The sequence below is a fragment of the Procambarus clarkii genome, chromosome 41 (assembly GCF_040958095.1).
Source record: "Procambarus clarkii isolate CNS0578487 chromosome 41, FALCON_Pclarkii_2.0, whole genome shotgun sequence".
NCBI lineage: Eukaryota > Metazoa > Arthropoda > Malacostraca > Decapoda > Cambaridae > Procambarus > Procambarus clarkii.
This window is the reverse complement of record NC_091190.1, coordinates 26,785,684-26,802,778: the sequence shown is the minus strand read 5'-3', so window position 1 is coordinate 26,802,778 and position 17,095 is coordinate 26,785,684. Positions and strand designations below refer to the sequence as shown.

Here is a 17,095-nt window from a genome sequence, read left to right as displayed (position 1 = left end):
CTCTATTTCCTATGTTCTTCACCCTGGAAGCAAGTTGAAAAATGAGTTCTCCAAATTTCATTTATGGTACCACTTTTAGTGGGACTGTCATGTTTTGCTACGGTACAGTTTGGCATCTTCAGAGGCAGAAGATAAGTGAATATAAATGGACAAACACAACAATATATTTTACTACATAATTCCATGTAGTGGATGAAAAATGAGGTGATTACCTTGTTGTGGGGCCTGGGTAATCTTATTGTGCATTCTCATTAGATGGTTGGGTGGTAACTGTTGTGTAAACTGGCAGCTTTACCTTGGTCTTGTAAATAGTGACACATACCTAGAAATAAGCTAGCCATTTATAATTGGAGAAGAGTTCTTGACATAGTGTTTTTTCCATGTCTCATCTTCTATTGCATCTGCCTATTATTTTAGTGTTGTTGGGCTGAATATCTCTGGTGATGGTCTGGTTATGTAAAGAAATTATGCCTTGTTATGATATTTAATAGTCATATTGTCTGCATTATCAAGTACCTTGGGTGATATGCTATCTTTGGCACATATTGTGTGTTGGGGCTGACAGTCCTCAAGTGGGCATCTAAAAAGTATAGACAACTTTCATCTCTTTCATAAGCAGTCTTCCTAATTTTGTAGTAAATAGTCATTTGTATTACTTATTCATAATTGGCAGGGGTCACATTTGTTAACTGTCTTTTAGGACAACTTTTTCCTCAGTCTTGTGAGGCATAGACTGTAGATCTACTATGTAGATGTAGACATAGACATAGTTCCTGTAGAAATGGCAGCATGGTGGGTTGCTTTCATTACCTGATTTCACCTAGCTGATTTACCCAAAGGCCACTAACACTAGTGGCCTCAACAAGGACAGGAAGCTGGTGACTTGTCGAAGGTCCCACATTTGCCTTGATGACTGTCTCCAGGTGGAATAATAATCTCTTCTACAAATCCATTTGTGTATCTGTTGTTAATAGGGATTGATCTTACTCTTCTGAGGTCCTCATCAAATGGCTTCCAACTAGAGCTGTATATTGCTGTATAGAGCTGTTACTTGCAAGTAACCTATAATAGAAAAATCTTGACTAATTTTGCCTGTTACAGACATTCTACAAAAGCAGCCTTGCTACCAGACAGCATATGTCTTACTATAATGCTGTGATTTAACAGGTTGAAGGAGGGAGGATTGACCATGGCCTTCACTATGGTCAACCACTACGAGCTCTAGAAGAGTTGCTAGCCATGGAGGAAGCATTAAATGCAGCTATGGAAATGGTGAACCTGGAGGAAACGTTGATTGTGGTCACAGCGGACCACTCTCATGTCATGACCATTAATGGTTATCCAGAGAGGGGCAACAACATCCTTGGTAAGATTGACAACTTTTTTTTCCAAGTCAATGATTACTTCACTTTCAAGATTTTAGATGGTAATTGCTGCATCAGTCTGAGCATCAATGTAGGTAATATTTTTAGTATACTGTATAGTACAGTATATTTAGAGGAGAAACACGGATTTTAGTAAACATCTTGAAATTTATTGGTAAATGTGTCTGTACAGCCATAAGATATTTCTTTAACCACTGTGCTACTTGCCTTCCAAATATGGCACCCTCCCCCCCCCCCCCTCCCTGTATGCAGAACGTAAAATCTCTGGATTTTTTTTTTTTTTTGAGTGTCGAAAACCCTTCCCTGAGTATGGATATGTTAACAAAAACTCAAAATTGTACTTACTTTGGCTGCTATGGGGTCCATAAGTTCATGCGTGACATCATCATTCCTCAGTCGCCCCCATGGCGTATACTCCCGGGGCCAGTAGGGCGCCCGGCTCAAGATGCGCAAGTTGCCCGAATATATTTTTGTTCATTTTTTGTGCACAGTTCCAAATACATTTTTTGTTTTTTTCATGCCAATCCTATGTATAATGAACACTTACACTATATTATGGCAGTAGAACATCCATACTGTTCGAAGACACTGTGTTACATACATCACACATGTGTACACATATCCTGCACATATTTCCAATGTATCATGCTAATTTATGTATATTTACAATCTACACACTGTACAGTATCACACACTATATACACACACCATAAACACACTCAGAACTCCGCGAGTGTGTAATATGCTGCGAAACAGCCAATGGGGCATAGTGGAACCATGCACTCCACACACCAGGTGCTGATGCATCTTTGCTTTTGTTCTCTTCGGGTTGTGTTCTTGTATACAATACAGGCACGTTTATTGTCACACTTGCGCAGCTGGCAATCACCCACTGCTATACCTATGCCAAACACCGGCATTTCCTTCCTGTGGGCCTTCACAGTGCCACATACACCGGTGTTGTGGACAAGGAGGTATCTGGTCAACAAAGGGCTGGTGTAATAGTTGTCGGTGAACAGTATATGATCCTTGTTCAGCAATGGTTCCATCAGGATTTTTACAACACTGCCAGAGAACCCGTGTTCATCTTGAGCTGGTATGTCGACATCTGTACCAGAATACAGAATCATGTCCATGACAATACCAGTCTCACAATCACACAGCATGAAAAACTTGAGTCCAAAACGGTGGCGCTTTGATGGGATGTACTGCTTGAATGCTAGTCGCCCCTTGAACAGTACAAGCGATTCATCGATTACCACATTCTGTGCAGGTACAAAATAATCATGGAACTTGCCTCTCATGTCACTGAACACCTTCCGTACCCTCCACAGTCTGTCGTGTCAGTCCTCATTTGCATTATTCTCAAAATGCATGCACCTGAGAATCAACAGGAACCTATTACGTGACATATACCGGTTGAACACAGGCGATGGAACAAGGGTGTCTTTGCTCCAATAATCCTGGATGACATGTTTCTCGGAGTGCTTCATCATCATGCTCAGTGTGAGAAACACATACATTTGGTCAATTGTGGTGTCTTTCCATCGCGTGAGGCAATGAAGCAGGTAGAATGCCGGCATCTATGAGGCTGTGAGCATATCAGTTTGTCTCAGTCACTCGATGGGTCATGAAATACGCCAGGAAATAGTCTATTTCTGCCATATCCTCACCTGTATAGGGGAATAATGGTGTAACATCAACATCTGTAGCATCAAACGTTGGTATTTGTGGAACAAATGTGACATAATCCTCCCACACAAATACACCTGGGGGTTTGGTTTTGGTGCCAACACCACGGCCAACACCACTACGAGCACCAAAAACACGGCTAAGTCGTCTGGTACTGGAGCTGTGTGAGGGTATGGTAGGAGATGAGGCTGATCTACGTATCGTAAGCCTACCATGAACACCTGATGTAGAGGGACCACTGTCGTCATTGTCCTCATGCTCCGAGAATGCTGCCACCTGCTGCGACATGTTGCTAAGGCAGCAAAACCCTCGCTGCTCGTACTTGGGTTGTCCACACAACTTGTATCAGAGCCTATGTCACTGAAGCCCAAGAAAGATACATTGCAAGTACTATCACTGAATAAACTTGCATCAGGGGACATACATAGTGGTGGTGATGATAACGGTGTTGACCCAGAGCAGCAAGGCAGGCCGGGCGAGGCGCGTGTACCGTACACGCTCACGACATCATCCATCTCAGTCTCTCCCTCACTCATATCAGACCTCGGTGTAAGGTCTTTCTCTGGATCATAGTCTAAGTCATCATCCATAGCACCGTCATCATACAAAATGTCACGTATCTCCTCCTCAGAGAGTCATTTTCCATGATTGCGGGTGGCCATGGAGCGGGAGCTCATAGGCGATGCATCAGACATGGTTGCTGCTTTGAAACTGAGGCTTCCCAAGGCCGCGGGGTATGCTAGGATTTTTTCAAGATGGCGGACGATCACTGGGGCACCCAGGCATCCATTTTGTACCCGCATCACCGCACGGCAGTTTTGAATGAATGAAAAATAAAAATACCCAGAGGCTCGTTGCGAATCCCCCCGTTGAGCGCCTGCAGGCGCATTGCGCAGTTCAGTCTTTAAGACCTGCATGTTTTATTCATGTTTCCATTTTATTTGTATATACAGTGGAACCTCAGTTGACGACTGCCCTAGAGTAAGAATTTTTTGGTTGACGATGTCAAATTCATTGCAAAATCTGGATTGGTGTACAACGGTTTACTTGGAAGACGACGTCAGTTCATACGCATATGGGTCAAGCGAGTGAGTGGTGTTGGGCGAGTGAATCGCCTCGATGGGGCGAGGCACTCTCAGTTTGTTTACAAGTCTATCCCACATAGTGATGACCGTGGCCACTCGAATTCTTTGTGAAGAATTTTATTGTTTGACTGCTTTTCTGGGAGGGAGCCCCATCAGCTCCCTGGAGCTATCCAAGCTGATATATAACTATTAGCTTTCTGTTATCAAAGTGCATGGAGTTCTTGCCTACTGGGGACCACAAGCCAGAACCTGGCCCATCTCAGAGAGGCACGAGGAGGGGAATGACGAGGAGCAATGGCTTATAGAAACCCCTGTGTGGTTGGGAGCATTCTATGTCTGTCATCGACCGGGTCTGGCACCCAGAAAGACAGGTGCCTCAAAACAAACCCCTATTCTGCTGAAGATATTGCTTCTGAAAGCCAACCGAGTGGACAGAACTCCCCAAACGAAAATTAGCAAATGAGCACGACATCATCACGTTGCCGTGCCTCTGTCTGCGCACCCCCACCCCTGGAGGGGGAAGGGGGACCCCCAGACCCCTCATGCTGGTGATCTAACCGGCAGTTCTTGGCTGATGTGATACTGGCAGGTCATGTGCTTTTGGCTCCTGTTTTGATTCCAGTTACTATGCCTTGTAATTACCTAGGTGTAATTACGTAAGTGTAGTTACAAGATGAGAGCTACGCTTATGGTGTCCCATCTTCCTCAGCACTCTGACATATAACGCTTTGAAATTACTGACAATTTTGGTCTTCACCACCATCTCACCTAACTTGTTCCAACCGTCTACCACTCTGTTTACAAAAGGGAATTTTCTTATATTTCTCCGGCAGCTTTGTTTCGTTAGTTTAACCACCGTGCTGTGTCAAGTTTATTGTGAAATTCCCCCTGTGTGAATGTAATAAAGTGTTCCCAAAAATTATTTTTTCTTCGTAAAATTATAAATTCCCTTCCCTGAACATGTCTATGTAAAAATAAATACCAAATTCCACTTACTTTGGCTGTGGAGAAGTGGACAAGGTGTGCTGTGACATCATCAGGGGCTGGTTCCCCGTGCATGACATGCCCAGACACGGGTGCGGTCCATTCAAGCACTGGGTGTTGCCACAAATATATTTTCAATTATTTGTTCTATGTATTTCTAATGCAGTTTTATTTTTTTTTATTGTATATGATGCATATTTGTGTCCTTTAAAATATGTATACCGTAAAATGCTCATAATGTTCCATGGAACTGTGATACATGTGTCAGTAATGTGTCCACAATAAATGTTTATTGTCACAATATTACTTGTTAAAAATTCACTAAAATTACAATATGTACAGTTTCACACACTATTTACACAGTAACACACTGTATTACACAAACATAGACCCCACACAACCTATATATTATGTGAGAAATCTTTAAAGAATTCTGATAAAGAAAGAGATCTAGGGGTGGTTTTAGATAGAAAACTATCACCTGAGGACCACATAAAGAATATTGTGCAAGGAGCCTATGCTATGCTTTCTAACTTCAGAATTGCATTTAAATACATGGATGGCGATATACTAAAGAAATTGTTCATGACTTTTGTTAGGCCAAAGCTAGAATATGCAGCTGTTGTGTGGTGCCCATATCTCAAGAAGCACATCAACAAACTGGAAAAGGTGCAAAGACATGCTACTAAGTGGCTCCCAGAACTGAAGGGCAAGAGCTACGAGGAGAGGCTAGAAGCATTAAATATGCCAAAACTAGAAGACAGAAGAAAAAGAGGTGATATGATCACTACGTACAAAATAGTATCAGGAATTGATAAAATCGACAGGGAAGATTTCCTGAGACCTGGAACTTCAAGAACAAGAGGACATAGATTTAAACTAGCTAAACACAGATGCCGAAGAAATATAGGAAAATTCACCTTCGCAAATAGAGTGGTAGACGGTTGGAACAAGTTAAGTGAGAAGGTGGTGGAGGCCAAGACCGTCAGTAGTTTCAAAGCGTTATATGACAAAGAGTGCTGGGAAGACGGGACACCATGAGCGTAGCTCTCATCCTGTAACTATACTCAGTACTTCGGAAGTGAGTAATAATCAACGAAGTAGTCCATGGTGCACAGCGCGACTTCGCTCTCGTTGCACGAAGTACAGATAAATTTTTGTTTCCTGTTTCTTCATTCTGTGTGCTTGCAAATAATGCACTCATGTACACCCTTGGCTTTAGTACTTGTAGGTTGTATGTAGCATAAGGTAGTATTGAAAAGATTATAGGAAAAGATCAATTTGTAAGGTAGTCTTGAAATGATCACTTTGTATGGTCCCACACAGGAAGAGACTCGGCTTGCCTCAAAGAGTGTCCGTCAGTCAGAAAGAGATTCAGCAAGCCTCAAAGAGTGTCCGTCAGTCAGAAAGAGATTCAGGTATTCTTGAAAATATCTATGGAAAACACCACCATGGAAGCCACAAACACTGTTCATCTATGCTACTTGTATCAGATGCATCATCACTGAACGCAGAAAACGATTTATCTATGTATCATCTAAATAAATTGGAGATAGCATAGGATTGCAAGGGTGACACTCAGAGCAACAACTGGATATGCTCGCTGTATCGTCCTCATAGGTGCTGTATCACTTGCATTCAACCTTTGTGTTAGGTCCTTATTGTGCCTAGCTTCACCAATATTATGACCCTTATGTTCTTCAAACAATAAGGTTTGAATTTCACCAACAGAGCGTTATCTTTCAACACCGCATCGAACAGGTGTTTGGGAGCCAGAGGCGCGTGTGCCACCCATGGTTGCTCACTCAGAACTAACCCAGCCAGCAGCCCTAGGGCATTCTGGGAATTTTTTCCAAGATGGTTGCCTCTCGCTGGGGGTCTTAAGAGTCCATTTCGTACACAACCAACCTCGCACACATTTAGAGTGGGTCCGAAAAAATCAAAAAGAGTTTTCTCGGTTGACGCAGTTACCCATCGACAGAGAATACTCGGTTGGCATAGTTAAGTGGTTAACTTGTTCCTACTGTCTAACACTCTGTTTGCTCTTTGTTAAGTGAATTTTCTTATATTTTTTTGTTATCTTTGTTTAGTTAGTTTAAATCTATGACCTCTTGTTCTTGAAGTTGCAGGTCTCAGGAAATCTTCCCTATCAATTTTGTCAATTCCTGTTACTATTTTGTACGTAGTGATCATATCACCTCTTTTTCTTCAGTCTTCTAGTTTTGGCATATTTAATTCCTCTAACCTCTCCTTGTAGCTCTTGCCCTGTAGCTCTTGCCCTTCAGTTCTGGGAGCCACTTAGTAGCATGTCTTTGCACCTTTTCCAGTTTGTTTTTGGGCTTCTTAACCCTTAAACCGCTAACTGTTAAATAGCAAACAGTTAGCGGCGCTCAAGAAAAAAATTATTCTGAAAAAATTATTTTTTCTTGTGACATTGTTAATTAGCCTTCAGGAAGCACAAAAATCCAAATAAAAAGTCTAGCTCTTGTGGTTTAGCTGTAGTTGCCTGGAGAAGCTGCATATTTTTAGTTGAGGTGCTGCATAGGAATAACTTTGTTGATTTATTTTCATTGTTTCTCAATTTATTAATTTAGTTTTTTCATGCTAACAGGTTGCATTGGTGTGTGTCAAAGTTACTGTCTATTATGTAAAACTTTGAAAATATAAGTATGTATGGATATACAAGTAAAAATATAAAGACACCCACATACTTATTCATATTAATACATGTATAAATATATTTTAAGCCTAAATCTTAAAATTGCATATAGCACACATTTTGTCTCGAATATATACATGGTAATCACTCATTTGCTGTTGCTAAAAGTTTAGTTTCTCCTCTACGGCTGCCCTAAACATTCAGATACTGATGGTGATGTTGCCAAGCAATGGTCATCATTTTCTTACAAAGGCTCTAGAAGGAAAGTGAGGGACTCTGGATTTTTTTCAAAATGGGGGATGGTTACTGGTGGTCTGAGGAAGCAGATGTGAGCTCTATATGTGTGTAGGACTATTTTAACTATTTTAAATACGCAAATCATATATATATATGATTTGCGCCGTTTTGTGACAGTTACTCAAATCATATATGTATGATTTGCGCTGTTTAAGGGTTAAGATATGGGCACCACACAACTACTGCATATTCTAGCTTTGGCCTAACAAAAGTCGTGAACAATTTCTTTAGTATTTCGTCATTCATGTATTTAAAAGCAATTCTGAAGTTAGAAAGCGTGGCATAGGCTCCTCGCACAACATTCTTGATATGGTTCTCAGGTGATAGTTTTCTAATTAGAACCACCCCAAGATCTCTTTCTTTATCAATATTCGATAAAGATTTCTCACATAATTTATAGGTTGTGTGGGGTCTATGTTCTCCTATTCCACATTCCATAACATGGCATTTATTCACATTAAATTCCATTTGCCAAGTGGTGCTCCATATACTTATTTTGTCCAAGTCTTCTCGAAGGGCATGGCAATCATCTAAGTTTCTTATATTTCCTATTATCTTAGCATCATCAGCAAACATGTTCATATTGTATGCATGTGCAAGCATGCAATTTAATTTCTTAAATGTCTTTCTATTTAACAAGGTGTTGTGATGAACGAGGATGACGTGTCTGACCACATGCCCTACACCACTCTTATGTTTACCAATGGGCATGGCTTCAACTACACATGGACGGGTGAAGAAGTGAGTATGGTTGTCCCTGTGCATCAGACAGGAATTTGTTCTAGACTATCAGCTGTACTGAAGTCAAGTATGGGATACTAACTTACATTGTTATTTGTGTGTAAATGTAAATATTAAGAAGGATTTAGTATATTTGTTTCTAGTATTGTACGTAGTTAAATTGTTCCTAGTTATTTTACCTAATACTGTACAGTACTATATTACCTCAAGCCAACTATTCATTCACTTTTCATATTAGTTTCATAAATTTTAGTATGTTTAATCATACTTTTTGTAAGTAATTTTCAAGTGATTTTTTGGAGGAAAACACATGATTTTGTACATATTATTATTATTATTATATAAATACTGTACTAAATACATTTGATGGTGATGGATCAAAAACATGCATTCTATTCACTGGCAAATACGGTATATGTTTCAATGCAGTGTGATGTTCACTGGCACCCTCTTTAATGGTAAGGCACAAGACAGGACTGATATGTCACTGACCAGACAAGGGTTATATTCCAGTTGTCACCATATGATATGTACTATACTTCACGTACTACAGCCATGTGATTGACCCAAGTTGGTGACTCGTTTGTCCTCACATAATAACCTTCTTTCTCATGTGTACGGTACTTGTTGTGAAACTTGTTTTAAAATTATGCCTGAAAATTCTGTGCCCATTATGCTTCCTTTACATATAGATCAGTTTCATCAGTTTGTTTCATCAACTTGTTAGCTTCCTCCTTGAGGAAGCAAACAAGTTGTATGGGTCCTTGTAGAATCTGGGAACCTCCAATTTCATTACTGAAAGTTGTAGATCTCTTAATAAGATAAATCTTGACTACTATTGTTTATATTCAGGATATTTTCTTCAAATTACTATAATATTGAAATTGAATATTTTTCATAAACACTTTCTAAGGGAAGGTCTCCTTGCTTGTGGTGGCCTTCGCCCTTCAGGTAAGCCGAGAGGCAAAAGGAGCACGTAGCCCCTTTTGCTGCTCTTCAGATTGCTGGGTTCGACCTCCAGGGTCCTTGCGTTGGTTGCTGCATCTCCAGCTTCCTCTTCGGATTTTTCAGGGTTCAGTACATTGGTGCCTTCCCCTTCCCTTGCTCGATGTGTTCACAAACGCCTCGTCTCTTGGCTAGGGTTTTGTGGCCAGCACTCACCAGGTTGGCCAGGGGGCATTGGGCTCTGTCCTTCCACTGGGCTCCAAGCACAGTGTGGGAGTTTGAAGGACTGTGTGGCAGATGCTGCGGCGGATTCGGTTACCTTTGGTGCTCGGTGATTCGGCTCCATTTGTACTGCTTTCGCCGTGATTCATTTTCTCAACCGGAGAATGGTCTCTGCGGTCCACGCTTTTTTGGGCTGATCCCTTTGGGTAGCTATTCTGCTGAGTTCTCAGGGTTTAGCTCTCTGCGTTGTTCACATTCAGGGGGGGGGGAGGAGGTTGTCCAACGTCCTGTCTCACTTCATTCCTCTTTCCAAGAAGTAGACGGCTGATGCCACCTCTTTCCTTTGGCTTTGGCTTTGTCGGACATTCGGGTGCCCGGAGGAGGACCTCTTTGCACTTGCTTGGTCCCGGCGCCTTCAATATACTGTATGTGGCGCCGTTTCTTGACTACAAGACATTCGTGGTGGACACTCTTCAGCATAACTGGTTGAAGTGGGGGGTTCCTGTACCTTCATCCTCCAGTCCAGCTATTGCTTTGGGTTCTGGCATGGCTCAAATCCTTTCGGGAAAGAGTGGTTCTGGCCCGGTGGCTGGCCCAGCCTTGGTTTCAGATGCTGCTTGCATAGTGTCCAAACCTGAGGTTTTCCGCAGCTCTGCTTCTTTCAGCATGTCAGGCCTGTGAGGTTCCTCACTGGTTCGGCTTGCTTCCGCTCTTCGCGTCTGGCTTTCTGAAGTGTTTCGCCATTTCTATGGTGATCTGGTGGCTTCTTAGATGGTGTCCCACCTGCAGTCTTCCTTTGGTGACAGGTGTGCAGTCCTGGCAGTCTTTCCGCCATTTCCTTTCCCTTTGTAGGCTATTGCAGGTATCTGTTTCATTTGTTTGGTCCTTTCTTGTCTCTTTCCGGACTGGCGTATTATGCAGAATGCTGTCGCTTCTTATAGTAATTACCTAAGTGTAATTACCTAAGTGTAGTTACAGGATGAGAGCTACACTCGTGGTGTCCCGTCTTCCCAGCACTCTTTGTCATATAACGCTTTGAAACTACTGACAGTCTTGGCCTCCACCACCTTCTCACCTAACTTGTTCCAACCGTCTACCCTCTGTTTGTGAAAGTGAATTTTCTTCGGCATCTGTGTTTAGCTAGTTTAAATCTATGACCTCTTGTTCTGAAAGTTCCAGGTCTCAGGAAATCTTCCCTATCGATTTTATCAATTCCTGTTACTATTTTGTATGTAGTGATCATATCACCTCTTTTTTTCTGTCTTCTAGTTTTGGCATATTTAATGCCTCTAACCTCTCCTCGTAGCTCTTGCCCTTCAGTTCTGGGAGCCACTTAGTAGTATGTCTTTGCACCTTTTCCAGTTTGTTGATGTGCTTCTTAAGATATGAGGACCACACAACCGCTGCATATTCTAGCTTTGGCCTAACAAAAGTCGTGAACAATTTCTTTAGTATATCGCCACCAATGTATTTAAAAGCAATTATGAAGTTAGAAAGCATGGCATAGGCTCCTCACACAATATTCTTTATGTGGTCCTCAGGTGATAGTTTTCTATCTAGAACCACCCCTAGATCTCTTTCTTTATCAGAATTCTTTAAAGATTTCTCACATAATATACAGGTTGTGTGGGGTCTATGTTCTCCTATTCCACATTCCATAACATGGCATTTATTAACATTAAATTCCATTTGCCAAGTAGTGCTCCATATACTCATTTTGTCCAGGTCATCTTGAAGGGCATGACAATCATCTAAGTTTCTTATCCTTCCTATTATCTTAGCATCATCAGCAAACATGTTCATATAATTCTGTATACCAACTGGTAGATCATTTATGTAGACGATAAACATCACTGGTGAAAGAACTGAACCCTGTGGTACTCCACTTGTGACATTTCTCCAGTCCGATACATTGCCTCTGATCACTGCCCTCATTTTTCTATCAGTCAGAAAATTTTTCATCCATGTTAGAAGCTTACCTGTCACCCTCCAATATTTTCCAGTTTCCAGAACAACCTCTTATGTGGAACTCTGTCAAAAGCCTTTTTTAGGTCCAGATAGATGCAGTCAACCCAACCATCTCTTTCCTGTAATATCTCTGTTGCTCGATCATAGAAACTGAGTAAATTCGATACACAGGATCTTCGAGATCGAAAACCATACTGTCTGTCTGATATTATACCATTTCTCTCCAGGTGATCTACCCATTTAGTTTTAATTATTTTTTCCAATACTTTCACTATTACACTTGTCAATGATACAGGTCTATAATTAAGGGGGTCTTCTCTGCTTCCACTTTTGTAGATTGGAACTATGTTAGCCTTTTTCCACACATCAGCTACAACTCCTGTAAACAGGGATGCCTGAAAAATCAGTTGAAGTGGAATGCTGAGCTCAGGTGCACATTCTCTCAGAACCCATGGTGAAACTCCATCTGGACCAACTGCTTTGTTCTTATTTAGCTCCTTGAGCATTTTTTCCACTTTGTCTCTAGACACCTCTATGTGCTCTATGTTGTTCTCTGCAATTCTTATTGTGTCTGGTTCCCTGAAGATTTCATTTTGTACAAACACACTTTGGAACTTTTCATTTAATGTTTCACACATTTCTTTTTCATTTTCCATGATTCTGTTTCCCATTTTCAACCTCTGAATATTATCCTTTACCAGCAATTTGTTGTTTATGAATTTATAGAATAGACCTGGTTCTGTTTTACATTTGTCTGCAATCCCTTTTTCAAAATTTCTTTCTGCCTCTCTCCTCACTGCCGTGTAGTTATTTCTCGCATCTTTGTATCGCTGGTATGTTTGGGGGTTTGGCCTCTTCCTGTATTGATTCCATTTTTGTGTCTTTTGGTCTCCGGCCCTCTTTCAATTTCTGTTGAACCAATCCTGTTTCCTAGTTCTGCATCTCTGTTTTGGTATATATTTTTTTGTGCCTTTATCATATATTTCACAAAACTTGACATACATCTTATTCACTTCCTTGCCTAGCAACAAGTCTGTCCAAATATACTCACTAAAAATTTTTCTAAGGTTGCCATAATGTCCTCTCCTAAAGTCAGGTTTTTCAATTGCATCAACCTTCATATTTTCTTCCAGATTATAACGCATTGCATACTTTATTCCCAAAATGACATGGTCACTTTTACCCAAGGGAGGAAGGTACTGAATGTCAAATATTTCTTCCTCCTTCCTGGTAAATATCAAATCTAGCATGGAGGGAACGTCCCCATCCCTCATCCTCGTAGCTTGTTTAACATGTTGATACAAGAATGTTTCCAGGATGAGGTCTACAAATTTACAGGTCCAAAAATCTTCTGTTTTAGCTTCATATGCTTCCCAGTGTATGGATTTCAAGTTGAAGTCAGCGACTATCAACAGTCGTGATCTATCGTTATCCGCTCTCGCTATGATCTCTCTCATTATTGTTATAAGACCTTCTCGTTTACTATCTAGCTCCTCCTTTGACCATGTGCTGCTTGGCGGTGGACTATATGCATTTATGATCATTAGTTTATCATCCTCATGGCAGATCTCTAGTGCTATTATGTCAACTTCTTGTGGATTGGCAGTCATTATTTCGTTCATCTTTAGGTGTTCTTTCACCAGCACAGCAACGCCACCGCCTTTCCTAATTTTTCTGTCCCGTCTCCAAATTGAGTAGCCCCTTGGGAATATGATCTCATTTAAAATTACATCTTCAAGTTTTGTCTCCGTGAGTGTAACAATGTCTGGTGTCTGCAGCTGTATTACATCACTTAATTCCAGTATATTCGATCTTACTCCATCTCTGTTGGTGTATGCAATCTTCAGGAACTTGTTCCCCCTCTTCTTATTCTTCACTCCCCCTCTCTCTAATGATTTTGTTGGTTTGCCTTTATGTACCACTTTACTGGTCTGCCTACCCCTATCACTTTGTAGAAAAAAGAATTGATTTCTTCTTCATTCCTGCTCTCATTTAAACGTTTTGCCTTGGCGAGGTTCAGTTTCAGCTTCTCCCTATCTTCTTTTGAAAGATCTCGTCTTAGCGACCACACTTTCCTATCCTCATCACTTTGTAATTTTCTAGCATTCCTTAGTACTTCTTCCATCTGTTTGGTACCATTTAGGGTGATCCTCAAAGGTCAATCTTTTCCTGTTATATACCTGCCTATTCTCCTGTAGTCGCACACATTCTCTATGGAAGTAAGAGCTTCCATGAGGCCGACAATTTTATCTACTACTTTTGCTTCTTCTACAGCTCTTTCTGACCTAGACGTTATCTCCTTTTCTTTGCAGCCAAAAATTATCAGGGACTTACTCCGATCAACTGTGTTTTGCACCAACTTCGGGTTAGATGCCGATTCTGTTCTCACTTCCAGCCTAATGTTTGTTTTATCTTGGTTGCTGCAGTGTTTGACTTCCTTTACTGCTTCTTCAATTTTTTCCTTCTCCTTGGACACTTGTGCATAGGTGAGTTGCATATCTTTCTTGCACTGTTCTATTCCCTGTGTAACTTCCTCCATCTGTGCTGACAAAAGCTGTTTCTCCTGTTGAATTTCCTTACCTTACTTTTGTAGTCATTTATGTTTAAATTTACTTTAACTTCTTCCATAGCTATTTTTAAGAGTTTATTTTTTTGTTCCATGGCTTTGCAATTTGTTTCCAATTGATTCTTATCCTTGCACAAGTCTTTCACTAATCCCTCAAGACATACAACTTTGCTATTTAAATGGTTATTACTTTCTTGCAATTTATTAATTATTTCTACATGAGAGTTCACTATAGTATCTAATTTTACCAACTTGTTGTATAGATTGGTTATATCAATGCTTTCTTCATTAAATCCAGCAAAATCAAGGTCTGTTTTGTAGTTCTTCTTGTCGGCGGCCATCTTGAATGTTCTTCTCTGCACTGGAAACACTAGGGCAACTCTTTCTCATCCAATTTTTCATTTCCCTTGGCACATTCCTGTTAACTCATCTATTTTTCAAAAGCACTATACCTTTATGTTCTCTGGGACACCACTGCGGCGCTGGCAGAGCCATTCCCGCCAGCGTTAGGGGTGGATGTCCCTTCCACTCCGTTCAGCACGCTCCCTCGTGCGATTTTCACCTCCGGCCTGCTCATGCGCTGCCTGCATCTTCTTGGTCTGTGAACTGGGTGCTCTCGTTTCTCTCATCTCCTCAGTTTGTTGTGGCCCCTTCAGTTCAAGTTTGGTTCGATAGGTCTTGTTTATTGCTCTTTTGATCCTGGGGGGCTCATCTTGTCCATTTGCTGCCTTCTTTGATTAGCAACGAATGAGATGGCTGGTTTCCGGTGGGGGCCATGGGTGTTGTTGCTTGGTTGGTTCGGCCGGGGTTGCATCATGTTTTATGTCCGGTTGTGGCTTTACGTCGCTCCCTGCATGCTACTGGTTCAGCAACAGTGGCTGCGCTCTGGGTTGACCCGGTTTCCTGGCTCCCTGTTGCAGGGTTTGTGTCTATTAGGTTGTCCACGGGGTTGTTCTGACCGGCCTGCGGTCTTCCCTTGAGCTTCTGATGTGCAGGAGTATACTGCTTTTGCTGCGGTATTTGGGCATCTATCTTAGGTTGCCTTTCATGCATGGGAATTTTGGTCCTTAAAAGGGGGTCCTGGTCGACAAATGTCTTGTGCATGTTCCATGCCTCTGTGACCTTAAGTTGCCTTGGGGCGTCTGTCATGGCCTGTTGTCTCCTCTTTGTTGTGAGACCTGCAATGCTGCCGCCTCCCGGGTGGTTCCCTGCTTTTACTTATCTGTGAGTAGATAGCTTCAGGGAGCCGACGGGGCTTCCCTCAGAAAACCAGCTTTGAATGTAATGAAATGCCATTTTCTGGGCGAGCCCCGGAGGCTCCCTGACACACTCTTTCCCTCCGGTCGGTGGTTTTCACCATTCTCCGAACTGGGGGATAGTGAAGCCTGCTCGCTTATGTGGGGTCCTCCCTCCTCCCCTGTTGGGGAAGGGTGAGGCGCTAACAAGAGGGCCTGCTAGTTGGATGGAGTGTTGCTTGTTTCACTGTTTTCTACTGGGGGGAGTTCTGGGGCTCTGTTCGGACGTAGGTTGGAATTTTAACCAGAGGTTTGTAATGGTTCACCTACCTTTCTAGGTGGGTGAAACCTTTCATCACCCTTTCTCCGATCGATGGTAGAAATGACAAACTTTAAATGTAAAAAGTTTATATGGCCATTGCTCTCTGCACCTCTCTGAGGGGGAGGGGGGGGGGGGGGCAGACTCTGGCTCATGGCCCCTGGTGGTCACTCAAACTCCAAGGACTGATGGCACCAAACTAATATGGCACATGTCAGTTTGATAGCTTCAGGGAGCCTCCGGGTCTCACCCGGAAAATGGCGTTTCATTACATTCAACATTGTTTTTTTGCGGCCTGCGGGAAAGTTGTCAGTCCCAACTCTTTTGGGGGGGTTCAGGCTTATGGGGTAAGTCCCTCTCCTTCCCTTTGTCAGGTCATCTCGGATTCGGTAGCTTTGGGCGTGGTTGTAATGACTTCGTCTCCACTTTCAGGTTCTCCCATTTGGTCTGTATCTGACACTTTGTATCTTTTACTCATTTTCCTTGGGTCATTGTGGCCCTTCTTTAGTTCTTTGGGAGTTGGCCTACCTCGACGTGTGGCTGGTGTGAACTTCCTGCCATTCACTTGTCTGCTGGCCAGGGATCTGGATCTTTCCCAGCTCGCTGGGTTCAGTTTCCTGGTGTACTGGAGGAAGTCCCAGTTGGTTCTATCCCAGGTTTAGACTTGGTTGGGCCTGGTTTTGGACTTTTGGTCTGCATTGCTTTCCTGCCTCCTGTGGCCTTGCTCTGGGTGCACCGCCACTGTCTTTTGGTGTTCAGTGGGAGGCAGGGATCTCAATAGTTTGGTTGAACTGTTGCGCGGAAGCCTGTGCTTTGCCTTTCTGATTCATTGATTCATTGGGCAGGTTTTGGCTTTGTAGGTTGTTCTGATTCTTTGAGGCAGTCCTTTTGCCTCTCTCGCAATTGCTGGATACAGACGCCAGGTTCCTTGTGCCATCTGCCTTGTTGCAGCCTTCCACTGTGGGTTTTTTAGGGGATTCGATTCCCTAGCACCTTA

At 42.2% G+C, this 17,095-nt stretch overlaps 1 protein-coding gene across 2 annotated transcripts in view; it reads left to right on the top strand.

The window, feature by feature from the left end:
- The window catches only part of LOC123760985 (alkaline phosphatase), a 167,323-nt gene that overhangs the window by 134,251 nt on the left and 15,977 nt on the right, over window positions 1-17,095 (top strand). For both annotated transcript variants that reach the window (XM_045746793.2, XM_069339478.1), the window contains exons 9-10: window positions 1,168-1,366; window positions 8,743-8,843. In XM_045746793.2, coding sequence (XP_045602749.1) covers window positions 1,168-1,366; window positions 8,743-8,843 — 300 coding nt within the window. The remainder of the gene's footprint in view (window positions 1-1,167; window positions 1,367-8,742; window positions 8,844-17,095) is intronic.